The following is a 25,460-nucleotide window of genomic DNA, read 5'->3' as shown; positions in this document are numbered from 1 at the left end:
CCAAAATTAGCTTTTTAATTTTTTTTCTAGATGTGCTATATTGCATATCCATAGAATCAATTCAACTAAAGAACTAAAGTAAAGAACACTGTGTGAATAAAATACTGACGGTTAGTTTCCTCTGCTGCAAGCACTAACGCCTCCATTGTTTGGACTCCATCCTGCACTGCCTGGAGCTCCGCAGAGGACTGAGGCCGACTCTTCTCCACTTGCTGCAGATGAGCCACCAGCTGTGTGCCCAATCCCTGAATAAACGGCCCAGCTACGGCAGTTTGTCCCTGAAACACTGACGCCAACAACTGGAAACTCCTGCTCCGCACCTATGAAGAAACAAATTACTTCATTATCTGTGGATAAAGGAAACACTACCAAAAATAACTTTTTTAAATCATTGATTGAAGACTAGCACATGCTTCCTCTGATACATGTGAAGTCAGACTCCGCCTCTGTTTGAACTCTTGCTGATGCAGTATTTCTGAGTTGCATCACCCCGCTAATGCTCGGAGGAAAGCGCAGAGACTCGGTTCTGATACACTAGCTCACAGATGCACCCTTGTGCTGATCCACATCACCCTTTGGAGTGATGTGAGGATAGAGCGCCATCTACTGCACCCACCCAGAGAAAGCAAGGCCAATGGTGCTCTCTCAGGGCTCCAGCAGCTGATGGCAAGCTACATTAACAGGTTTCGAACCAGCGATCTTTACACAGCTAATAATGTTTTATTATCTAAAATATGATAAAATGTCACTTCTTAAAAGTTTAACAGTTATTTTAAAACTATAACTATATCAAAAATATTACTAAACCACAAATGTTAACACTAGAATAATGCAAGTGTCCACTTTCTCGTTCTGTAGCTATGCCCTGCTTACCACAGGGTCCTTAGACTCCAGGCTGGCTTGAAATTTGCTGATGCAAAGTGACTGCAGTGGCTCAACAGTGGTGACCTCAGCACTGGCAAACAGCAGGAAGATAGTGAGTGCTGTTAACAAGGTGACCTCATCCACAACAAGCTCCGTCTTATCTAGAAAAGACAAACGAAAACAGATCTAACGATCAGATCTAACATTTTGCAAGAGAAAACTGTATTTTGTAAGTTTTTATTTAGTGAATAACACTGTTATTCATTTTTTGTATAGATATTGTACATGTAATATAAATTTGCATGTGCATTTACAGTACAGAATTCCTTTACTCATGCCTATATATATATGTGATAAAAATAGAAGAAGAATGGTGTTAAGTGTTTGAGTGTGTGTGTGTGTGTGTGTTACCCGTATCCCAGCACTCCAGCAGCGTGCTGAGAGCAGAGCGTAGCAGCTCGACCCACGCAGCTCGGCACTTCTCAGCTCTGCTCATGGGAGATGACAAGACATAGCGCAGTGCCTGCAGGGCTCCAGACACCAGCACTTCTTTGCTTGCAGCACAAGAGCCCTTCACCACTTCTTTTAGCACTCCCAGCAATAGATACAACACCGTGGGCAACACAGACACGCTGCCTGAGATAAAACACCACAGATTATCCATTACACATTCATTCATAACTACAAAATAACCAATACAGCCAATGAAACTTGATGATAATCTTTAAAAATCTAATTGCATATAAAGAGAGTGCCACATTTAAAACTAGTGATCATATATCACAATATGGAATTTTTTACATCACGATAACGATATATATATCATGAAAAACCACAATTAAGTATGTTTTCAGTTATTCTTCGAAAAATATGACAAAATAATATCATTGCTTACTTTTTTCCAACTTTCACAAATGAAAATTACTACCTTTTAGTGCAGCAAAATATATGTATCAAATGAAAACAGATGAGGTAGATGCAGTAGCTAATTTTTTCAAGCTCTCATTTAATAGTTTAATAACGTAAACCTGCGTGTCTGTCAAATAACGTAAAGCAGCGTCATGTTGCAAAACTAAATTACGAAGCTTTTTTTGAGAAGATTACTTTATTATGACTTATATAAACCGAGTTTATGCAAAGTGACCACGCCAATACATTTCATTGTAGCCTACTTTATATATTTGCATGAATAATTTATGGAATTACTGTAGAAACGATAGGGTTTTTATATATTTACTGTCATATCGCACAGCACTAATACTAACTACTAACAACTTTAGTGTTAGTTGCACTCTTTCTGTATTCTCCCATCTTGTGAAGAGTTTATAGGAGAAGATTAAGAGCTGTCTTGTTGGCTAAAGGAGGTTGTACTAAGTGGCACACATGATTTCATTTAAAAGATTTATTTCTTAATGTGTAATTTTTTCTCACCAAATAAAAGCAAAAATTACAGCTTAGATTGTTCTCTTTTTTTATTAGAAGCCAAAAAACACTTCTTAACCAGGGGTGCCAGTAATTATAGAGGGTGCTGTACATACACATACATACACAGCACCTTTCTTTTAAAACGGAAAAAATCATCATCTAAATCTTACCCTCAGGCGAGCAGATAGAGGGTAACTCTGAAAGGATCCCCAAAGCAGAAGTGACGAGCCTGCAGTCGCTGTCATTGAGAGACCATGGCATGCCTGCCTGTCCGGTGGGGCTGCCTGCCAGCCGTGGGCTGAGCTGTGGTAACTTTCGGACCAGGACACAGAGACAAAGCTCCAGAGCTCCAAACACGAGAGACTTGCCAGGTACTAGTCCACCTGTATCTCGGCCTTCTCCAAACTCCGGCACCGTCTCCTTCTCAGCGGCACCATCATCCACTGAACAGAACAGACAGAAAAGCAAAGAGTGACACATTAGGTACCGTAAATAAAGCTAATTGAGGGCTATTATAAGCTAGTGTTAGCCTTCCTGGCCAAACTGCTAGTTTGTAGTAGTACTAATAATAATTACCCAATATTATTTTTAGAGCACTTTTATGCAGCTCGTCAGTTTGGGCCAGTTCGATTTGTGGTATTGATACCAATACATATCCAATTTACAGCAATGCAACTCTAATTCTGAAAAGCCAAATCAGAATTAATGCAACCAAATCAGAATTATGTCAAGGAGAAGGAAAAAAGGAAGTGAAGAGAAGGGAAAATGGACACGAGTAGTTCGGTATAAACCATCAGAGTGGGTGAAGGGTTCAGTGGGAATACAATAAATATAACAAATATTTGCACTGTTCCAATTAGGGTTGCACAATATTGGAAAAATTGACATTGCAATGTTTTTTTTTTCCCCAACAATATACATTGCAATATTAAACAATGCAGGGTCGTGACTCATATGTGAATATAATTTAAGCCTAATAAAATGGATTTGGTCATGCTGCGTAATCATAGCCTGTGTGTCTGGTCATGTGTTCGAGCCTCACCCTCTGCACTGTGCCGCTTCTCTTTGACGTGCTCCTGAGCTGCACACACCACCTGCCGCACCAGCTCCAGAACAGCCAGCTGAATTTCTGGGGACTCCCGAGTCACAATCAGCCTGTGCAGCACACTGAGAAGCTCCACACTCAGTGCCTGCAGACAGAACACACACACACACACACACAATCAGAAATCTCTGAGATTAATATGAAACCTATTGCACAGATACAAGCAAAAAAAAAAGAAAAAAAAAAAATCATACAGTCCTAAATCATAGTTTTAAAATGATAATTATTTGAATAATAACAGTACTGGGTGGTATGACCAAATATATATATCACAGTTTTGACAGTTTCAATGTATATCACAGTATTTTTATGGTTATTATGATTCTTTTTCTTTTTTGACTGGGGTTTCATATAGGTGTGTAACTTACTGTCCTGTTAGGAGTACATATAATATCAAACATCAAGGCTTTAAATTAATGTTTGATTAGTATTGGGTTCAAATTATTCTTCACGCTACAGTATTAATACATTTGAACAGGGCTATAATTACTGCTCTTAAAGTTTATTTGCACCTCTTATCCAGTGAATTAGGAATTTTTATCACTTGCCTAAATTGATATGCCTGAAATGAAAAGTTGTTTTTCTATTTTTTTTTCTCAAATAAAAACACTGAGGAACAGTGAGGAACAGCAGCAAGAGCTCCTCAGATAAAGTGCCGTTCTCATTTCTCTCCAGGCAGGACAGAGATGAGCTACAGTCCATGATGAGAGGGAGCTCCATATGAAGTCCACATTCAGAAGAATCAACACATGAACTACTAAGGCTAAAGCTCAGTGAGATTCAATGCTATATGAGAGGACTGTAGAGTTAAGTACCTGGTCATTGCCAACTTTTGAACGGGGCCAAGGCACATCAAATAAGGCCTGCAGGGCGTGAAGACATGAGGCGATGTTCTCCATTTGGTTCTGAGAGTGGGGTGAGCACAGGAACTCCACACTTATACCTAGTAGTAAATATAAGCAATTAACAATAATATTAATAGTAATCAACATCATCTGAATTAACGTTGTCCATGTTTATGCATACGATTAACCTGGAAAAATCAATGTGTTAACGAAAATAAAAGATCTATTACACACTTTGTTTTAACTTAATTTCCCTCCTAAAATACAGGGAAAGTTTGATCATAATTAACAATAGTTGTTGATTAATAAAAATGTTTAAAGTGTTAAAGAAGCTACACACTATGCATATATACATGCTGGTCTGGAACACTGAACCCTCTAGTTGTATTTACTTATTGCTCCTATAACAGACATGCATTTTGGTGCTTTTAGGTTAATGCCTGTGTGAAAACAAACCAAACTAAAGGGCAACACGGTTAAAAGTAAACAAACTAATCAAAATCATATTGTTGTGGCTGGGAAAGAAAACTTTAGTACCTGAAATCAAAACAAAGAGGATGAAGAGTTCTTGCTTTTGGAACTATATATATATATATATATATATATATATATATATATATATATATATATATATATATATATATAATAAACAAACCACCCCCAAAAAAGAAGTAGTCACGTAAGTTAATTCCAAGTAGTTTTTTTAATTCAGTACAACATTTATTACAAATACTAAATGGAAAGAACAACAGTGGACATGCTTCTCACCCAGGATGAGGTTGAGACGCTCAGTGCTGATATCCTCTGGGGACTTGATGCTGCTCAGAGTGGTGGACTGACCCATGGAGGTGGGGGTTACCGGTCTGGAGAGATTTGCAGGTCCCTCATCCACCATGATGAACTCTGTGCTGTTGAGCCAGAGGGCGGTGGCATGGAGGACAGAAGCCCAGGCAACAAAATAATGCTGGCGTGCCTCTTTCACCGTCTCTGCAGTGTAGAACGAGCCCCCTGAGACACACAGAACATGTGTTATTCTCATCACTCTTATCATCATCAAATAATGATCATCTTGTTACAATATCTGGTCAACCCTCTTTTTTTTCTTATAACTGCTATGTTCTTTGTTAGAGGTCACCTGAGGTGGGGAGCTGGTTGGCATATGCTGGAGGAAGTGTTAGCAGTGCATAGTCCTGTAGTGCAGCTAGCCACAGGCGGCTCAGGGTCGCCAGGTCACCCTGCACCAGCTTCAGTAATCCGGCTCCCGCTGGTCCTGCAGTTTCAGGCTCCTCACACTGTTCTAGTTGCTGCTCCAGGTGCTGACCAGCGGGACTCTCCTTCTGCTTGGTGCTTTCCACCGCCACAATATACACCTGAAAAAAATACAAGATCATGCAGGGCTAGTTTTGCTGGAAAACATTTGCTGCACCAAGATCAAATTCTTAAAAATTAATTGCTCTGTGTTTACATGCTAAATCAAGCTCTAAACTTGTTTTAAACATATCTAACTCAGACTGGTATTTGTAGAATGTGTACAAATAAGCCATGTGGAGGAAGTAAATACTTTTAACACCACTAACTGGATATCCATCCTAAGAGTACATATCTCTCAATACAGTGTGTCAGAACCCATCATAACAGACCACATTTAAACATGACCTTAGGTAAATAAGCAACAGTCAGAAAGCTGAAGGAATCATGTTCACAAAAACTAAACAAGCAGGCCATCACGATTACTTAGATCAAGGGGCTGTTTTTTTTTTTTTTTTAGTAAATTTCCAAAATTTAGAGAATCTCACCAGGGGAGAAGGGCTCCAAATACAATAATTGGGGTCCATCTCTTGGATTTTTATAATGTGTCAGAGACTAGGTAGTAAAAATGACCAAGTGTGTTTTATTTTCCTGTTTGCCCTTTTTTTAAATCAATAAATCACTGAGGTCAAACTGTATAAGAAAATTGTGTCAATCCATTAACGATAACAACAAAAAACTGATCGGCAAAACTTAATAATTTTTATATTCTTGAGTATTTGTTCTGATAATAGGGCCAATTAATTAAAATGAAGGTGTTAATACAGGGCATAAAAAGAGGAATCCAAAACAGGCCAGAGTTTGGAACTTAAAAATGTGGGTCAGGAAATAAAGCACCAACAGAGCAGCATGTACAGCTTCAGGCCGGAAGCCGATCTTCCTCACCTCTGCCCAGGCTTTCAGCACAGCCAGGGTCTCCATGGTGAAAGTGCTCTCGTTATAGAGGGAGCTGGGTACATCTCGCCCTGCCTGAACCTTCACCAGCGAGGATGCCAGGAGCTGGTGCACCCTCCTCAGATCCCGGAGATCACTGACGACCCCACTGGCGATCCACGCGCTGCAGACCTGCACAGCAATCAAACCAACAACAACAAAAATAAACCCAGTGCACTCGAGGCAACCAGTTAAAGAGCTATTTTAAGGACTGGGGTAAACAGCTCAAGCTCGGAGGGAAAAGTAGGTCAAGCAGACCCCATGAATTCAAGTTATTTAAAAAACATTTAATAACCATGACATGTGTAGGTCTTCAGTAGCCTGTGCTTATAACTGAGTGTGGGGTGATCTTTTAAAATGATAGCTATAATACAGCTGAAATACAGTTGTGTTTAAAGTATTTTTACATTGTGATGCACTGGAATCATTTGGTTGGGTTTTAAATTTCACACCACAGTTTAGTAGTTAACAATTTCTAGGTGTTGTGCCAAATTCAGGCTCCCTGCCTGAAACTGCGTCAATGCAGCACAATGAGCATAACAAATTACCATTGAATTCCTTTAATGGGAATTGAGTGCCTGCCTCAACTACTTCTAATTGGTCCAAACTTTAAAAAAAAAAAAAAAAAAAAGAGAATAGTGTTTTCACACTGCAAAAAAAATGTGATTTTTTATAGCAACTCATAATGTAATCAAGCTGCATCATCAGATATTAAGGAAATAATGCCTCCAGGTATATACAACAACAAGCAAACAGTGTGCTGCAGCCATGGAAACAGGTAAGCTGAATGTTTTAAGCTGAACAGGTAATCATTGTGCTTCAGTAAGGTTGCTAACCATAGCTATATATGGATAATTAACCACCACCACTAGAGTAGTAGAAAAGGGGCAGGAGCTGGTGGGGCAGAAACTCTATCCAGTGTTCAGAACAGTTGCTTGCATTTATTACTAATTGTTCCTTTATTTGATTCAGATCGAGCCAGCCTCTTTTGTTCTGACCAAATTCTGGTCCCTTCGTGTGGCTTGTAGTTCATGGCACCCATTAATAATAATAATAATGCATTTAGATTTGAACAATCTGCCACTCACACATTTGTATTTAATTTAAGGGGTAGCCAGAATCCTGGAGTAAGAGGATCGAAGAACACAAGAGGGGCAGTAGGGATGAATAAGTTCAAGAAGGTATGAAGGGGCAAGACCATGTAGGCTTTTAAAAGGTAGAAGAAGGATTTTGTACTTGATGGGGCAGAGGACAGGCAGCCAGTGAAGATGACAAGAGTAAAGTATACAGAGCATTTGGTGCGAGTAAGTTTTGTATGTACTAAAGGCAGTTGAGAAGAAGAAGGGATACAGAAAAGAAATTAATTGCAGTAATTAATGCCAGACTATTTAAAACACCTTTTACACTGGAAAGTCTGAAGCTCCAGACCAAACAAGGTAGGTGTGAAAGCACCCAGAGTCTGCGTAGATAACTTTAGATAGATAGAGATAGATAGATAGATACTTTATTGATCCCCGGGGGGAAATTCTTGGCATCCAGCAGCAGGTTACACAATACACAAAGTTAAAAAAGATAAAATATAAAATATAAAGATACATATAAATACAATCAAATAAGAAATAGAATATACAGTGTAAATGTACAGTCTTCATGTGTGTGTGTGTAATGGAGAATGGAGGTAGTGCAGTTGAACACAATAGACAGTGAACACCAGTTGATGTGCATAAAGTGAGGATAACTGATGTCAGCCAAACAGAAAGTGCAAATACACAGTTATATAATAACTTAAATTAAGCAGTGCAAAAGATACGTAAACAGTGCAAAAGATACGTAAACAGTAGATGAATTAACTAGTGAATGAGCTACTAGTGCAAAATATGGTAGAACTATAAAAAGTGTTCTAGGCATCAGCAAGTCTGAGAGTGTGTCCAAAGCTGGGGGTGTTTCTCAGTTAGAATCACTAACTGAGAAATTTCTGCTATGCAAGGCAGGAGTGGACAGACATTTAATACAGAGCACAAACACAACATAATTTACTTAAACTTCATTAAAGAGGCAGACCTGACAGGCTTTAGCAGTGACATCAGGAGGGGCATCTGCACTAAAGGCTGGTCTAAGAGCAGCTCCCACCTGCAAATGAGAGAATCTATTAGTATTACAGTCTTTCAAGTAATTACACAAATTCTAAAGCCTCAGTAAAATAATTAGCAGGCAACTTTAATATCAACATATCAACACCTAAACTACAGTGGCTTGCAAAAAATATTCATACCCTTGAACGTTTTTACATTTTGTCATCTTACAACAGCAAACTTAAAATTAATGTTATTGAGATTTTAAGTGATAGACTAACACAAAGTAGCACATCATTTTAAAGTGGAACGTAAATCTGAAAAGTGTGCTGTGCAAAAGTATTTCAGTCCCCTTTACTTTTTTAAATGAAAATTGCTATTGACAGATGCTCTTCATACAACCTTTTTTGGTTTGAGTTTGAGCTGTTTTGTGGCACCTAGATCATATTTACAAAGTACATTGCTCTGTGTTCAACTGCTAAATCCATCTCTAAACTTGTTTTAAACATATTTATATGTGTGAAAATAACAGGCCTGTTAAGACTTTTAACACCGCTAACTGGATATCCATCTTGAGAGTACATCACTCCCAATACAGTGAGTGTCAGAACCCAGCATATACATAAAAAAAATATACCATTAACAAAACAGACCACATTTAAACATGACCTAAATAAGCAACGGTCAGAAAGCTAAAGGAATCATGTTTACAAAAACTAAACAAGCAGCCCATCACGATTACTTAGATCAAGGAGCTGTTTTTTATTAAAGTTTCCAAAATTTTGTAAGGAATACTGGGCAAAAATCTGTCTGTAGATGCGCAAAGCTGGTAGAGACATAGCCCAAAATACTCTACTAAGTACTGATAAAGTGGGGCGGGACACCTTTACACATCACTCTTTTCAGATTTTTAAAACCATGTATCATTTATGTTCCACTTCACAATTGTGTGCTACTTTGTGTTGGTCCATCACTTAAAATTACAATAAAATACATTCAAGTTTGTGGTTGTAAGGTGAAAAAATATATATATTTTTTTTTTCTGGGGCACAAACTCTTACATTGGCCTGGTATTGCTCTAGAATGACGTGTCCAGGAAACTCTGGCTCAGGAACACTGGCAAACTTGCGGATGATCACCAGCAACATCTGTAAGCCAGCAAGCCGAAGCTGCTCACTGTGGTCTGTAGCTGCCATGAAGGCCATGCGGACCAGATTGGCCAAATGGAGAACCAGGAAATCTAGGGAGCATCAAATGCAGACAAGTATGTTGGTAAATAATAAAAAAATGGGAAAGTATCATCCATTTAGTTAACTTGATAAAGACTAAAACACAATAGTTCAGATAGAATATCCTCTGACCTGTGGACTCGTGCAAGCGCTGCTCCTGAGCCAGTACCATGTCAAAATGAGCCGGATCTCCATTCTCACACTGCACTATGATGCTGCACACACACTCCACAGCAAACACCCGTGTGGACCAGCGCAGGTTGTTGAAAGGCCCGCTGTGCTCACGCTTGGCTTGGAAGGCTGCACAGTCATCAGTATCCTCTTCCTGGTTGGTCTCAATCAGTGACACAGCTGCTGAATCTGTTGGAGGACGAGCAACCAAAAACACATCTTAAAACTATGATGGAACACATCCTATTTTATAAGCTTTAAATACAAACAAATACAAGCCAAACTAAATGAAAACCACATTACTTCTCTGTTTTTAGTGTTGCCTTTTAAATACATGCATGTTCAGTTCTTACTGTCACTTTATCACTGTAAAGTAACTAATTACAGGAAGATGATAAATCCTGAACCCATCATCTGTGGTTAGAGTTGTTTTGGCCGTTTAGGATCCAATCAGCAACATTTAACCCAACCATGAATATCAAAAACCTGACAACTAAGTTTCTGTGGCCATTTATAATGTATAATGTTTATAAAGAAATACTACGATAAGAGGGCATCTGATTAGAAGAGGGCGATATGGCCCTAAAATACGATAACACGACATTTTATGATATTTTTGTAGTAACGATACTCTTGGCAATATGACAAAAAAACCTTAAATAACAAATATTTAAAGAACACAATACTGCAACAAAATACAAATACAATGTTATTATTGCACATAATATGATATGGCACACCCCTAACTGAGATATAAAAAAAAAAAAAAAACAAGAATACAAGAAAAAAACATGAATGATACTAAACAGATATAATCTGTCTCTAGTAGATATATAATGGGGAAATGAGAACAGTGTAAATTTTTCTTTCGCTAAAAACAGTATATAAAAAAAAAGTAGTACCCTGATGTAATAATTAGTGGTGGGTGATATGTGACAATATTTCAGGGTATAATATCATTTTACCTGCATGCCTCAGGTTAAAAAATAAAAAATAAAAAAAAAATCACTCACCTGAGGAGGCAGAGAGCACATCCTTGCAGAGCTTCAGCCAGTGGGCCAGCTCACTCTCTGCAGCAGAACTCATCATGTGGATCAGTGTGTCTTTAATGTCACGCCGGAGCCGAGGGTCTGACTCCCGATCCAGCAGGCTGAACAGAGCTCCCTCCAAACCCACCTCTTTAATAGTCACATCTGCAAGAACCAGACAAATTATCACCACAAAAAACAGAAGATCATTCCTAAATATAAGAGAGTTTTCAAAATGCACTATTTACTTTCTAGTCCATACAGTCCATGATTAAAAAGTAAGCTAAAAACAGACAGTTTCAGCAAATTTCTGTATTTCAGATTTGTTGCAAAGGAGGTCTGAGGGAATTCTGCTCTCTTGAAGCTCTGAATTTTAAAATTACTATTGTTGCAGTCTGTTAATTTTGTTTATTTTTTTTCCTCAGTAAAAATCACTCTTGATGTAAAAAAATAATCTAATTATCAAAATGATTTAGAATCTGCTAAACTAAAAATGATTAAAAAGTATTTCACTCCAGACTCTTTTCTGAATGAGAAACAATGAAGCCAATCAAAATTAGAGATGTGATATTGACAAAAAACAATATTTCGATATTGTGAGAGTGGGTGAGAGTTAGAAAGAGCCCGAGAGATTTCAGCACAGCAACGCTGTGCCAACAGTTTGGAGGAAAACGAAGCGTGAATGAAAGTAGCAGATACCTTGATAGGTAGCTAGCTGAATTAGCTTTCATGTTAACCAGCCACACTGACCGTCAGACTGTATACAGTATATCTCACACTCTAATTAAAAGACAGAAGTGTTGGTGGTTTTGTTGACTCACCGAGTTGTGTGTTGTCTCTGCGAGGTAGCTCCTTCACTAGAGCCACAGCATGCTCAGAGACCTCCACAGTCTCACGCTGAGCCAGCTGCCGTAAACATGCTACCACTGCCCGCCGCAGCGACAGGTACAAGCTGCACAGGTTTACCTGTGTTTACACACACACACACACACACAAACAGAGACAGAAATATGTACTTTAAAAATACTGTAAATCTGACAGAAAGGTTTTACTTCCTGTTTTATATTGCAAACAGAAAAGCCTCAAGTGAGAGAGATAAACACAAACAAACAGAAAAAAAAACCAGGAGTGTCAGTATTCAACCACAGCCAGCACTCAAGTGGCAGCCAAGATGCAGTTAATCCTGTGAGACTCAACCGATCCCCAACAAATCCACTTTCTGTACAGAGAGGGAAAGTGTAATTAGGGGAGCAGAGCTACTGCCAGGGTTTGCTTAGTTTATTAGTATGTTAAATTAAAAATAGATGCTATATTATCAATAAATCTAATAATCAATTTGTGACTGCAGCATGCTGTACTGAAAGAGTTTATTAAAGCTGCATTACTTAGCATTATTTAGTTTTTTTATTGCTGGCCATCATCCTGTGAACTGTGAACTATATTCATGTTTCTTGGACATTATTAAAAAAAAACTTGCCCCTTTTCTCCCAAATTTACACGGTCAAATACCCAACCCACTCATTAGGACTATCACCATCACTAGTGATGCCCCAACACAAGGAGGGTGAAAACTAGCACATGCCTCCCCGACAAATGTAAAGTCAGACTCCGCCTCTTTTTGAAATGCTGCTGATGCAGCATTGCTGAGTAGCATCACAATCACAGCGCTAATGCTTGGAGGAAAGCACAGTGACTCGGTTCTGATACATCAGCTCACAGACGACTTGTGCTGATCAACATCACGCTTTGGAGTCATGTGGGGAGAGCGCACCATCTACCCACCCAGAGAGAGCAAGCCCAGCTGATATCATTAAAAACTTTAACAGAATGACAATCTTAGACTCAAAAATTATCTGGATGTAACTGGCACAAATCTAATTTCTCTGCATGAATTGACATACAGCTAAATAGTCATATTACGGTCTAAGGTAAGTTATATCAGGACACTGATAAAAGGCTTAATACTACAAAAATAAACCCCTGGCATTAGCCTTGAAGTGAGAGTCTGTAACAGCCCATGCTCCAAACCAGAATGCCTGTTCAGGGTTAGTCTGCAGTGGGAATTTTGTGAAAACAACTGAAGACACAGTGAGAAAGAGGGAGAACATGAGAGGCAGCGTGAGAATAAGGGAGTGAAAGAGAGAGAGAGAGAGAAACAAATTGCAGCCTGGCAGCGGGGAGGGGGGGGTGACCTACCAACACAGAATAATCCAACAAGATCTCCTGCACGAGAGAGTAGAAAACAGCACGGTCATGACAAGGAAGAAATCTAAAGCTGCATGGAACAACTCAACTTCAGTTGAGTCTGTATCAGTGCATTCAATCTACTGACGATTACTACTGTTACTGTTCTACTATGAACTAAATGTAATGAGAAAAATGTAATGTAATGTAAAAAAAACGCAGAGACAGACACAGAAAGAGAGACACAGAGACGGAGAAAGAAAGACACATCAACAGAGAGAGAGAGAGACATTGGGAGAGATAGACAGTGACAGACAGAGATACAAAAACAAAGAGACAGACAGGGACACAGTAAATGACAGTGAGATACAGACATAGAGAGTCAGAGACTCAGAGAGCCGGACAAAAGGCAGACAGAAAGACAGACAGACTAAGAAAGAGAGACAAACTGGGAGAGACTTTCAATAAGAGATTCAGGGACACACATGAAGACAGTAAGAGACACAATGAGACAGAGAGACAGATAGAGAGATACTCTGTGTGAGACATTCAGAGACAGAAGGAGAAATTCTCTCAAGAGACAAAGTAAGAAAAAATTGAAGGAGAGAAATAGACAGACACAGTGAGACAGAGAGACTTTCAATGAGAGACTCAGACGCACACATGGAGAGAGAGTCAGAGACACACAATGAGACACAGAGAGAGACATACTAAGAGATACTGTCAGTGAGACAAAGTCAGACAAGGAGAGAGACAGAGAAACACAGTGAGACACAGAGAGAGACATAGAGAGAGACTTTCAATGAGAGTCAGAGACACACATGGAGAGAGACAGACAGACAAAGAGACACAGAAAAACAAACAGCGAGAGAGAGAGAGAGAGAGAGAGGGAGAGAGAGAGAGACAGACAAACAGACAGAAACAGACAGACAGACAGAGAGAGAACGAGGGGAACACAGAGAGTACTTACACAGAGACTGGGCACTAGAGTAGCCAGGTTGACGTGGCGAGGTGAGAACATGTGCAGCTGCTGGAGGCAGGTGATGGCCTGGGCCTGCACCAGACAGTCTGGACTATCCTGCATCACTGCACAGCCCACTAAACACGAATTCCTCAGCACACAAACACCTGGACCCTCACCTGGACACAACACATAGTCACACATGACAGGGACTGAATCAAAATGTAGTTTTATGACAGTATAATTCATCATGATTGGGATTTAGATGTTGGACTATCAGTGAAATGTCAACATCCTGACCAATGATACGTTTGAGACAGTCATAAGTAGAGCATGTTTACACCTGGGTCAGAGAGAGCGTGAACTGAAACATGAGATACTTCCACTTTTAGCACTGCCCTGGCAGTCATCCACAATTCTCATGACCACAGTTACATACTGTACATAACCACATTTTTTTAAGGAACGGTGAGAGTAGGCCTGTCGTAGGGGTGAGCGATATGGCCCTAAAATAATATCATAATATTTCATGTTTTTTTTTTTTTTTGCGATAACAATACTTTTGGCAATATGACAAAATACTGAATAAAAAAAAAAAATTTCTAGAATACACTACTGCAACAAAATGAAAATTAAATGTTATTATTACATACAATATGATATGGAACACCCCTAACTAAAATATTTAAAAAATGCAAGAATTTTATCAGATTTGAAACAGAAGTCAATGTTTCAAAATGTCATGATACTAATAATATTAATAATGCACTCAAAATATCTCCATATATCCAGGATTAAAATAAAATAAATGATACTGACCAGATATAATCTGTCTCTAGTAGATAATATTATGGAAAATAAGAACAGTGTGAATTTTTTCTTTTGCTAAAAACCAGCAAAAAAGTAGTACCTTAATGTGATAGTTAGGTACAGATATGGCACAATATTTTAGGGTATAATATCGTTCACGATATTCAAAAATGTTAGATATTATTGTGTACAATGAGATATATCGTGATGATTACTTTATCTACTTATAGACATGACCTATATGGACGATTTTTGTTGACCGTGATACTGCCTATTAGTCACAAATATCAATAAACCAGTATAAAAAGTGAGAGAAAGCAAGGTTAAATAAACACTATTCTTCACAAACCGATTCGATTTCACACACTAGAGAAAGCGAATCTTAAATGTCTCTCTTTTTTTAAATATCTCTATCCAAACAAAAAGATAACAGCCTGGATTTAACTAAGCAAATGGGTATAAGCCTCCTATTGGGTATGTGTGCATGTGTGACTGCAGGCAGAATATATGAGGAAAAAATAAATAAATTGGGGAAAAATATTTCAAGTTTCAAAACTGTTCAACACTGAAACCGCAGTAATGTGTGTGTTTGTGGTGTGGATACATGCATAGAGGAAAAAAAAAAAAGTCTCAATTCTAATACATGTTAACTGTTGTATTCAAATGCTGAATTAAATTAGAATCAGAAATTCTTGGTGCATCTTACTGAAGAATAAAGAGGAAGTCTAAGCATGCATTATTGAGAGAACCTTGTAGATCAGGTCCCAGTGAAGTGATGAGAGCATTAAGGCAGCGTCCAAGGCTCTGCTGCACCTCCACATGTGTGTGCGGCGTCACGAGAAGCAGCCTCAGCACCAGAGTCAGGCTGGCTTCCACGTGACTGCGATAGAGAGGCCCGGCCAGGTCCACCACCAGAGATAACGAATGAAGAGACCACATCTACAGCAAAAACATCAAATTCATGCACTGTGTTCAGAAGATCTTGTTTTTCATGTCAGTCATTTAAACATATGATCCACTGATAATCATAATAAATGTTTCAGTTCCCATAAGGTTTCAGAAGGAAAATAGCTATGAACTGCTAGAGTCTTCCCACCTACAAAGGTTTTTTTAAGATTTTAAATTTTTTTATCATAGATACACTTCAACGGCAAGAGACAGAATTTTATGATTTTTAAATAATTAATGAGCATTTTATTGGCTGAAATAAGTAATTGATCACCTACCGACCAGCAAGGATTCCGGCTCTCACAGATCTGTTGTTTATTTTAGGAATTCATCCTATTTTGCATTTAAAAGACCAAGAACTACACAAAATGGCTGATCTCTGTAATTGAAAACAAATGTTTTTGTACCAAACATTAAGTTCTGTTTTTCTATTGTATCAAATACTTATTTCCTGCAATAAAATGCAAATTGATTATTTTAAAAATAATATGAAGTCATTTTTAGGTTCTGTCTCTTACAGTTGAAATGTACCTATGATTAGCATAAAATACTTTATGCTAAAAAATACTTATTGTCCCCCACTGTATGTTTATTCCAACAGGGTCTGTTGATTTACCTGGACTTCAGGTGAAGTGTTGTCCTGAGAAAGTGTGAACAGAACCCCTACACAAGCACTGAGGTGCTGGGGGGAGCTGATACCTCCCAAATAGCGGTACAGTGCACCCAGAACCAGGGAATGGCCTGTGCGTGTGATGGCATCCCTCGCTGTCTTTAACCTGGGATTGGGGTAAGAGGAAGGAGCAAATATTTTACATTACAGTCCTTTAAACCTTTTAAACCAAAACTTTATAGCAGCAGACACTTACCTATCGAAGCTCATCATCGCCAGAGAGACAGTGAAATTAGGTTCATTAAGAACCTGTGCTAGTCGGGCTAGACCCTCAGCAGCCACACAGCGCAGCAGGGGGTTTGAGCTCTCCAGCGCCCCCATCAGGAGAGACAGACCTGGCTTCTGCACCTCCTCCGGACCCAATGTTTCACGACCTGATGCTAAATTCTAGAAAGAGAGAGAGCACAAACTTACACACTGAAAAATCAGTGTTAAAGCCTGGCTGGCAGCACTAGGGAGAGTTCTCAGAAGATAAATGAAAGAACTTAGTTAAGAGTTTGCAGTGTGGAACTATTTTGCATTGGAAACATATCATAATATCAGAAACTGTGTAAATCAATCATAGAAACACAATGTTTGTGGGTAAAAGAACCACACACACTTACACACACACGTCTTTGGTTTTAAACCACCATTTATCAGTGCTCTCAAAACTAGGTAAAGGCTAATGCTAGTTCTATTGCATGCTCACCTCACTATGAAACAGTTTTTCCATTTTTAAATTATCTGGTAGTTGAAAGGATTTTAAGATATTTTACATGCTACTAAAACTCCAGAATCAGCCCAGAATGTTTCATTATATATTTTAAGAAAACAAATAGAAAGAGGGATTTTATATCAGCATTTATTAGCAGCACATCTGATATAAACTGTGTGACATTTATTTATAAAAACACAAAGACTACTTTGGTTTGCTGTTACACAGCATTAAGAAAATTTAGAATTGATAGAGAACAAAAAAATCTGATCAGGATATTCATATAGAAAAAATGTACAGTTACTGAGCTCTAACATTTTTATAAAGGTTTGCTGTTTTGTCAACTTCTTTCCAGGTCATAAATGAAGACTGAACATTTTTGCACATACTTGTAGAACCCTTCATATAAAATACCATAGTAGAAAACTGTGTAAGCAATTAGTTTAAGCAATTATTGTGACAAAATCTACCAACTGGAATAAAGAAAGCTTCGGTTAAAATGAGTCTGAAACTGCATTTAACAAGTTTTTATCCAACAAGCTTTTTACCATTAGAGTGCAGCAAAAAGCAGCAGTCACGTGGATGTGGACGGTCTGCTGCCGATTGCCCTTCAGCAACCGCACAGTCTCACTGCACTTCTCTAGGACCTGAGCCCTAAAACAAAAGATAGTTAAGTGCCACTAAAAAACATAAACCAGGACAACTTCTGGATTTAAGCCATCAAGCTGCAAAACTTATACCCATTTTCTTTGATTATTGTTTTTAGTTAAAGAACCGTTAGAGATTATATTTTCTCATAACTCATAACATCATCAAGATGTGTCGTCAGATATGAGATAAGGAAACATCCGATAAGAAAACATGCTGAGTTAAAGCACTGGCACAGCCCAATTTCCACACCTGGATTGCCAGGTATAGACAACAGCATGAAAACCAGTGTGCTGAAGGCATGGTAATGGATGAGCTGGCTGAACAGGTAAACACTGAGCCACAATAAGATTGCTAACCACCACCACTAGCATAGTTTTGGACATTGAAACTTATATTCACTGATCAGCAACAGAGTAAGACTAGACATTGCTTGAAACTGTATCTCTTAACTGGCATGAGCTTTGCATATGGGGAGAAGATTAAACGAAAATGAATGTCCTAATCATCATGCAAAGAAGCCAGGTGTATATCATGTAAGCTGTGAGTTGTGATAATCACAGATAAAAATCAAATAACTCCCAGAATTGGTATCATCTGGAGTCCAATCTAAAGCAAGGTTATTGTTTATAAGATGTAACATTGGTTTGTTCAGTACCTCTGTTGGATGGCCAGATGGGGGAAGATGACTCCAAAGAGCTGGATGGCGGCAGCAGTAAGAGCAGCCACTGGAGGAAGGGGAGCAGGAACCTGCAGATCTTTTTCAAAGATGGCATAAGGGTCGTACTCTAAACTTCCTCCTCCTATAGTGCCTCCATGCAGCTGTGGAAGAACACAATTTTATTACATTTTTATTGCAGTAGGATTTAAAGATTAGCAAGTGTTAGCTAATCAGCAAGTCCTAAATAAAAAATCAGCTAGGCTTAAAAAATAAAAAAATGTGTTTCCTAATCTTGTATTTTAGAGTTTTCCCTGTTTTAATGCACCTAAAAGTAACTTATAAACCAAATAAAAGCCTGTTAAGTTTAAAACAGTACTGTAAAAGCAATGAAAACAGCTGTTGTTTGTCAAAAATGAATTACACATACTGAAATCTTCCTTAAGACGATCTGTATATGGGGGCTGTAAGTGGTTCAGCAGGCTAATTGTGCACTAGTGAGCATTGTTGCTGACCCTTGGCATCCCTTACTGACCAGTTAGAAATTGTTCAGGCTGATTTTGCTTTAAGCTGAGGCTGCTTTAAGAACAAAGTAAGGCCCCCATCCAACTACCTGCTCCTCGATGTAGTGCTGGTCCATATCCTGAAGAGCAGGACCCATCAGTGCCAGGTCCTGGTTGTGGCACAGAGGTGGTAACAAGCTTAGCTCAGCACACGCCATGTTCTCCGGACCAGTCAAATCATTCTGCAGCAATTTCAGCAACGTTCCAATATGTTCTGTGAGAACAGGATAATCATGCATGACATTTAGGCAAATCTTTTGCAAAAAGTATTTTCTCCTCAAGCCTAACAAGAATCGGGACATTCTACCCCTAAGTGTGCACATGCAAAACAGAGGAGCAGGATTAAGTGGTGAAATGGGATTGGGCCTTTGAGTAACTTTTGGTATCCTTCCTCATTCAGTTAACAGTCAAATACACCACTGAATGAATTACATGACCAGAACAGAATAATTTATCATGAACTCAGATTTGTAGCCATTAATATGCCTAAAGATGACTAGCCATCTAACTAAAGTATTATTTTAGTTGCCCCACACATGGATTCAGTCAGACTCTACAGCTACACAACTCTCACCTTCGTAGCTCTTGGGTGGCAATAGTGCAAGAATCTCATACACTCTCAGTTGGAAAACAGTGACAGCATTTTTGAGCTGGTTCCCATAAGATTTGATTAGAGAAGGCAACCTTTAATAAAACAAACAAACAAACAAACAAACAAACAAACAAACAATCAATAATATTCAGTAAAAATAAATACCATTTAGAATATTTCTGTTTACCGATGATAGGCTTTCTTTCACAATATGTTTTGAACAATTCTAACAAAAATTGTAAGCCATTACATTTTCAATATTTATGCAATAATTTGACCTAAAAACTTTTGTGTAAGTGCAAGATGTGCGATAGTCTGTGGATAATTAAGGAACTCAATGTAACTTCTAAGCAACTAAAGGCCTCTCACACTGGCTAATGTTATTGTTTATGGGTTCACCATCAGGAAAACACTAAACAACTATGGTGTGTACAGTCAGGTTCCAAAGGGATAGAGCTGCTGCTCTCCAAAAAGGAAGAATAAGACTAGACACAAGCATTTAATGGGACCACCAACTGAGGCTGAGGCTGTTTTATACAGAAAAATGGACTAAAATTTTGTTTAATATATTTTCTTACATATTTCCTTTTAGAAAATCTAAAGAAGATGTTGTTCAAAGTTATGCAAAAATACAGAACACTGTAGAGCGTTTAAAAACTCAATCACCACTGTAAATGAATAAGTCTAAATCAGTTATTCAAAAAAGTCTACATTTCTTTTCATTTGTATCCATTTTTACTCACTGAGTCAGGAGAGCCACAGCACAGGAAAGCAGAGGAAGCATTCGACTGATTACATCATCACTGAGGAGATCCCTGCAGTGCACTGCAAGATTCTTCATTGCTGATGAGAAAACACACACACCCAATCTGATAAGTTAATGCAAAAATAAACAAAAATAAATGGTTCCCGGCTCAGATCTCTAACTCACCACACAGCGCTCCTGAGCGGCCTTCCAAAGTCACCTGCCAGGTAAAAGAGTCTCCACGCCTCAGTTCGCTGTCCAGCTCCTTCACAGACTGAGGAAAAGCACATTTCCATAAGAGCAGCATTCTGGGCAGGTGGTGCTCCATTACTGTGGGTCCTAATGAAAAATTAAAAATAAATCAGAACCCTGTACCCCTCTTCAAAACACATTTCTATAGTTTATATTAACAAAAAAAAAAATCACACAAATACAAATGAAACTAACCAACAATGGATGCTGGTATGTGAGTGTGGTGTTTTTTGTGCTTTTCTTTCTCTTATTTTTTTGGATTGATGCAATTCCTTTTGGTTTATGTTTCTGAATAATGAGGTATGCACGTGGTGGAAGAGCCAAAATAAAAAAAGAAATTACTGTAAAAACCCACTGGAATTTTAAAAAACGTGACACTTTAAAGTTGACAGTGAGGTAGTTAACCAGCCCTAGTAAACCATTTATTTATCACTACAAGTTCAGTGCTGCTGCACATATATTTCAAACATCAGCTGTAATCAGCTGTTCTCAGTCTCCAAACACTTATTATCAGTAATAATAAAGTGCACTTCTGTTTAGTAAGAATGATAAGCAGCAGCCAAAAAAAAGTGATTATTCGTTCACAGGTTTGGGGGTGCTGTAGATACAACAAACCCAGCCCCAATGCCCTCCCTTTATATATTTATATATATAAAAAAACAAACAGCCCTTTGCAGATAGGACTGGACACCCCTGCAGCAAACATTAGCTATAAAGATATAAAACTCAAAAGTTAGTAAAGAAAAGCTGGGTGAAGTTTAAAATGCATAAAGAAAAGCATTTACAGAAATATATAGCCTATTCCTGGACTAATCAATATTTTGAATGGAGGATTTATATTGAAAGGGAATCACCGCCCAGGACTAGGCTTAATCCTTGTTTGGAAAACAAACCCTAAGTAATAAAGTGTGTAAAAATGATAGGCTAGTTGGCTTTTAATATTTACTCAAACTTTTTAATATAGATTTGCTTGTATAAATTTTACGTATACTCAAACTTTGAATGTGCAGTGCAGTGTCTGTTTACCCAATGTAGTTAAAGCGCTGAGTAGTAACCAGCCTCCCTGAGTTCGCTGGACAGATATCCGACTGTTCTGGGCAGCAGAACGCAGCAGATCTTCAGCCAGGCCCATCACCACCTGTTAAGAGGTACGCACAAATTTTAAAGCACAATTATGCAAGAACAGACATTGTGCTTTCTCTTGTGCTCTCCCCATTCTAGACTGTGCCTCTCACTTTTACACCACTGCTGTAAATATTTAGCCAAACAATGAGCTCCTTCTTAAAGACTGATATACACATGCATTTGTTGACAAGCCGAGAGTTACAGGAGCTGCATCTAAAGTGTAAGAAGCATGTGGACAGATGAAGTAATATTATAAAATAAATGAGATTTCACAGTGTATTATCACCATTCCTTTAAAAGGCAATGACAGACACTTGTGGAGCATCATAGATTTTTCAAAACTGATATTTTAAGATAAACTTGTGACATACAGTTGCTTTGATACACAGAAAAATATACAGCTCTGAAAAAAATCTGAATCCGTTTCTCTGATTTTGCTATTTATAGGTTTTTGGTTGAGTAAAATGAACATTGTTGTTTTATTCTATAAACTACAGACAACATTTCTCCCAAATTCCAAATAAAAATATTCTCATTTAGAGCATTTATTTGCAGAAAATGAGAAATGACTAAAATAAAAAAAGATGCAGAGCTTTCAGACCTCAAATAATGCAAAGAAATCAAGTTCATATTCATAAAGTTTTAAGAGTTCAGAAATTAATATTTGGTGGAATAACCCTGTTTTTGTAATCACAGTCTTCATGCATCTTGGCATCATGTTCTCCTCCACCAGTCTTACACACTGCTTTTGGATAAATTTATGCCTTTACTCCTGGTGCAAAAGTTCAAGCAGTTCAGTTTTGTTTGATGGCTTGTGATTGTCCATCTTCCTCTTAATTATATTCCAGAGGTTTTAAATTAGGTAAAATCAAAATAAAATAATTTTTAAGTGGTCTTCTTCTGAGACTTCTTTAAGGATTTAAAAGCTAGGCTTCCTTTACAATGCATGAAAGGGAACAATATAACTCATCTTACATTATACACACAGTTTAGATTTCATACCTTGCCTTTGGCGTGCGGTATTCCCAGTGGGCAGTGCTGTACAGCACCCAGCAGGGCAGCGATGGCAGCGCTGTACCCAGCCACGGCCTCAGGGCAGGACTTTAGTGCATTAAGTCTTTCTGAACAGCGGTCCAGTAATACTGCTACTTGAGCAGGTATCGCTACGGCCACACAGCGCAAGCACCAGGCTGCAGCCAGCCGAGCAGATACACTGGGATGAAGAAGTACAGAAAGCACAGTGTCCAACATACCTGAAGGAGAGACAGTGGGAAGGGAATAGGCAAAATGTTTATTAAATCATTAAAGTTAACTAACATAGCGTAATTTTTAATTAAAATTTAATTTTAATAGTTGGAACAAGACTGAAATTCATATGCTTATATACAAGAAGTAATACATTTCAATACTTAACAGAGCCATGTTTCGTTACAATTACAGTCTTTTGGGATTTGTCTCGATCAGCTTTACACTTTTAGATACTAAGATTTTTGTCCATTCTTCTTTATTAAACAGTTAAAGCTTGGCCAGGTTGGATGGAGAGCGTTGGTGAACAGCAATTTTCATGTCTATCCACAGAAGCTCAACGAGATTTAGACCTTTTAGGACTTTAACTGTAACTATACACTAGATAAAGGTATAATAATTGTGTGATGCAGTGTGAGAGAGTGTAACAGACCTATGCTGGAGTCGTGCAGCAGGGGGGCGGCACTGGAGCGTAGATCTTGAAGCACACTGCCCAGCTCCAGCAGGGCACAAACCAGCACATGCTGACTGGTCCCCACATCCGTGCTGCTCACTCGAGTCTCCTGGTTCCCCTCATACAACGCCATGTCTTATAAAAGCAAGCACAGAGCAAGATTATAGCCATTCATTCTAATTTCGACTCCAATTTGAAACTGCCTCACAAACCTAGCCCACTTAATATCACACAAAAACCTAAACAGGTCATTGCAACGTTTATTAACTGAACTTCCTGACTGGTATAGGCTAAATGCAAAAATAGGAAAAATTAATCTATTCTTAATTTTCAGATTTTTCTGACAAATCAAAAAATCAAGAGAAGATTCACTTTTTCATTTTTCTTGAAATTCTGTTTGTGAATGGCTGAAATAAAAAACTAGATAATTGAAATGTTGTATGAAAACAAAGTTTAAACCCAATTTTTTTATTTTTGCATGTAGCTTGATGCAGTCAGAAAATTAAACTGCTAAACGTTACACTGACCGGTTTTCCTACAATATTTCAATTATCTAGTTTTTTTATTTCAGCCTTTCACAAACAAAAAAAAAATGAAAAGCTGAAACTTTATTTGTCCATTTTTGTGTCTAGTAACAGAAATTTGATGATATAATCCAACTTGCAAAATGCAAAAACAGAAAAATTTAAAAATGTAGAATATTCATTATTTTGCATTTAGCCTATACCGGTCAGAAGGTTCAATTAACAAACTTTACACTGACTCATCAAATTTGTGTTACAAGAAACAAAAATGGAAAAATCTGAAAATCGAGAAAAGATTCACCTTCATATTTTTCCTGAAATACTGTTTACGAAAGGCTGAAATGAAAAACTAGAAAATTGAAAAACTGGATGAAAATGCATTTCTTCTTTATTATACTAAATGAAAAAAAATAAAGTTTTACACCCAATTTTCACATTTTAAATTTAGCTTGAAACATTAAAAAATGGAACTGTTAAGTTTTATACACAATTTTCTATTTTCGTATGAAGCTTGATACGGTCAGAAAATGAAACTGCTAAACATTACACTGACCAAAACCTAAAAGTACATCTGATATTAAAAACACAGGATTGTGGAGTCCAACTACTCCCCCCCCCATTTTTCTTTTTAGTTGTTTAAATAATACCTAAGGCACTCACCTACTGCCTTCTTCTGTTTACTGATGGCCAGGCAGATCTCCTTAGCAGCTGCTATCTGAGCCTTCTCTCCCAGAAGGCTGCCCACAGAGGCTCGCAGGATGAAGGAGACGCAGCGTCGGCAGCAGATGGCATCGGCTGGGCTTTGGGTTGCCCGAGTGTGAGACACCAGCTCCATGAGGAGAGACAGCAGGGGGGAGAAATTCGCCTCCAGCCATGCCCTGCCGAGAGTGGAAATGAATACCACACATGCCTAAAGGAAAAAGCAAAAAATATTACATGTATAAATGTTAGTGTGGACTATTGAACTTTATGTTGGAATGATGTACATTTGTACATATACAACCACTAGAACTACTTTAAATCTGTTATTTTGGATCTTTTTCACTGAATATTTGTGAACCAAAATTATTAATCTGAAAATTAGCACTGGCTAAAAGAAAAAAAAGAAAATATTTTATACTGAACAATAAAATATATATCTAAAGTCATATTGCAATGATTCTTCTAACATTAGGATTTTTTCCTGAAGCACTGGCAGACTCAAACTCCACCCCCCTTCTTCCCTGGCAGCACTGTGTATCAGATTGCTGATATATACAATTCCCTTTCAAAAAGTGTAAAATGGAACCAAGAAACAGAAGGTTTATTTCAAAGTAAGTTCATTTTCACTTTATACTCCGATAAATGAAATAAAATAAACCATTCAGCATCAATTATCTTAATTGGGATCAGTTCACTGCCTCT

The 25,460-nt window shown here is 38.1% G+C and overlaps 1 protein-coding gene across 2 annotated transcripts in view; it reads right to left on the bottom strand.

The window, feature by feature from the left end:
• heatr5a (HEAT repeat containing 5a) overlaps positions 1 to 25,460 on the bottom strand; it is a 35,088-nt gene that overhangs the window by 3,445 nt on the left and 6,183 nt on the right. The window contains exons 8-36 of one of the 2 annotated variants that reach the window (XM_007257900.4): positions 24,717 to 24,966; positions 23,512 to 23,667; positions 22,836 to 23,086; positions 21,735 to 21,846; positions 20,643 to 20,795; positions 20,455 to 20,554; positions 19,694 to 19,803; positions 19,170 to 19,333; positions 18,557 to 18,720; positions 17,799 to 17,904; positions 16,750 to 16,940; positions 16,500 to 16,659; positions 15,685 to 15,874; positions 14,135 to 14,304; positions 13,177 to 13,203; positions 11,802 to 11,946; positions 10,966 to 11,145; positions 9,914 to 10,141; positions 9,614 to 9,792; positions 8,542 to 8,610; positions 6,433 to 6,612; positions 5,375 to 5,609; positions 5,008 to 5,247; positions 4,210 to 4,337; positions 3,332 to 3,479; positions 2,460 to 2,732; positions 1,276 to 1,500; positions 874 to 1,025; positions 110 to 320 (exon numbers count right to left, since the gene is read on the bottom strand). In XM_007257900.4, the coding sequence (XP_007257962.3) occupies positions 110 to 320; positions 874 to 1,025; positions 1,276 to 1,500; positions 2,460 to 2,732; positions 3,332 to 3,479; positions 4,210 to 4,337; positions 5,008 to 5,247; positions 5,375 to 5,609; positions 6,433 to 6,612; positions 8,542 to 8,610; positions 9,614 to 9,792; positions 9,914 to 10,141; positions 10,966 to 11,145; positions 11,802 to 11,946; positions 13,177 to 13,203; positions 14,135 to 14,304; positions 15,685 to 15,874; positions 16,500 to 16,659; positions 16,750 to 16,940; positions 17,799 to 17,904; positions 18,557 to 18,720; positions 19,170 to 19,333; positions 19,694 to 19,803; positions 20,455 to 20,554; positions 20,643 to 20,795; positions 21,735 to 21,846; positions 22,836 to 23,086; positions 23,512 to 23,667; positions 24,717 to 24,966 (4,897 nt within the window). The remainder of the gene's footprint in view (positions 1 to 109; positions 321 to 873; positions 1,026 to 1,275; positions 1,501 to 2,459; positions 2,733 to 3,331; positions 3,480 to 4,209; positions 4,338 to 5,007; positions 5,248 to 5,374; positions 5,610 to 6,432; positions 6,613 to 8,541; positions 8,611 to 9,613; positions 9,793 to 9,913; positions 10,142 to 10,965; positions 11,146 to 11,801; positions 11,947 to 13,176; positions 13,204 to 14,134; positions 14,305 to 15,684; positions 15,875 to 16,499; positions 16,660 to 16,749; positions 16,941 to 17,798; positions 17,905 to 18,556; positions 18,721 to 19,169; positions 19,334 to 19,693; positions 19,804 to 20,454; positions 20,555 to 20,642; positions 20,796 to 21,734; positions 21,847 to 22,835; positions 23,087 to 23,511; positions 23,668 to 24,716; positions 24,967 to 25,460) is intronic. The other variant, XM_015608041.3, reaches the window with a different exon arrangement.

The sequence above is a fragment of the Astyanax mexicanus genome, chromosome 14 (assembly GCF_023375975.1).
Source record: "Astyanax mexicanus isolate ESR-SI-001 chromosome 14, AstMex3_surface, whole genome shotgun sequence".
NCBI lineage: Eukaryota > Metazoa > Chordata > Actinopteri > Characiformes > Acestrorhamphidae > Astyanax > Astyanax mexicanus.
The sequence above is the reverse complement of the archived record's forward strand: the minus strand, read 5'-3'. Positions and strand labels throughout refer to the sequence as shown.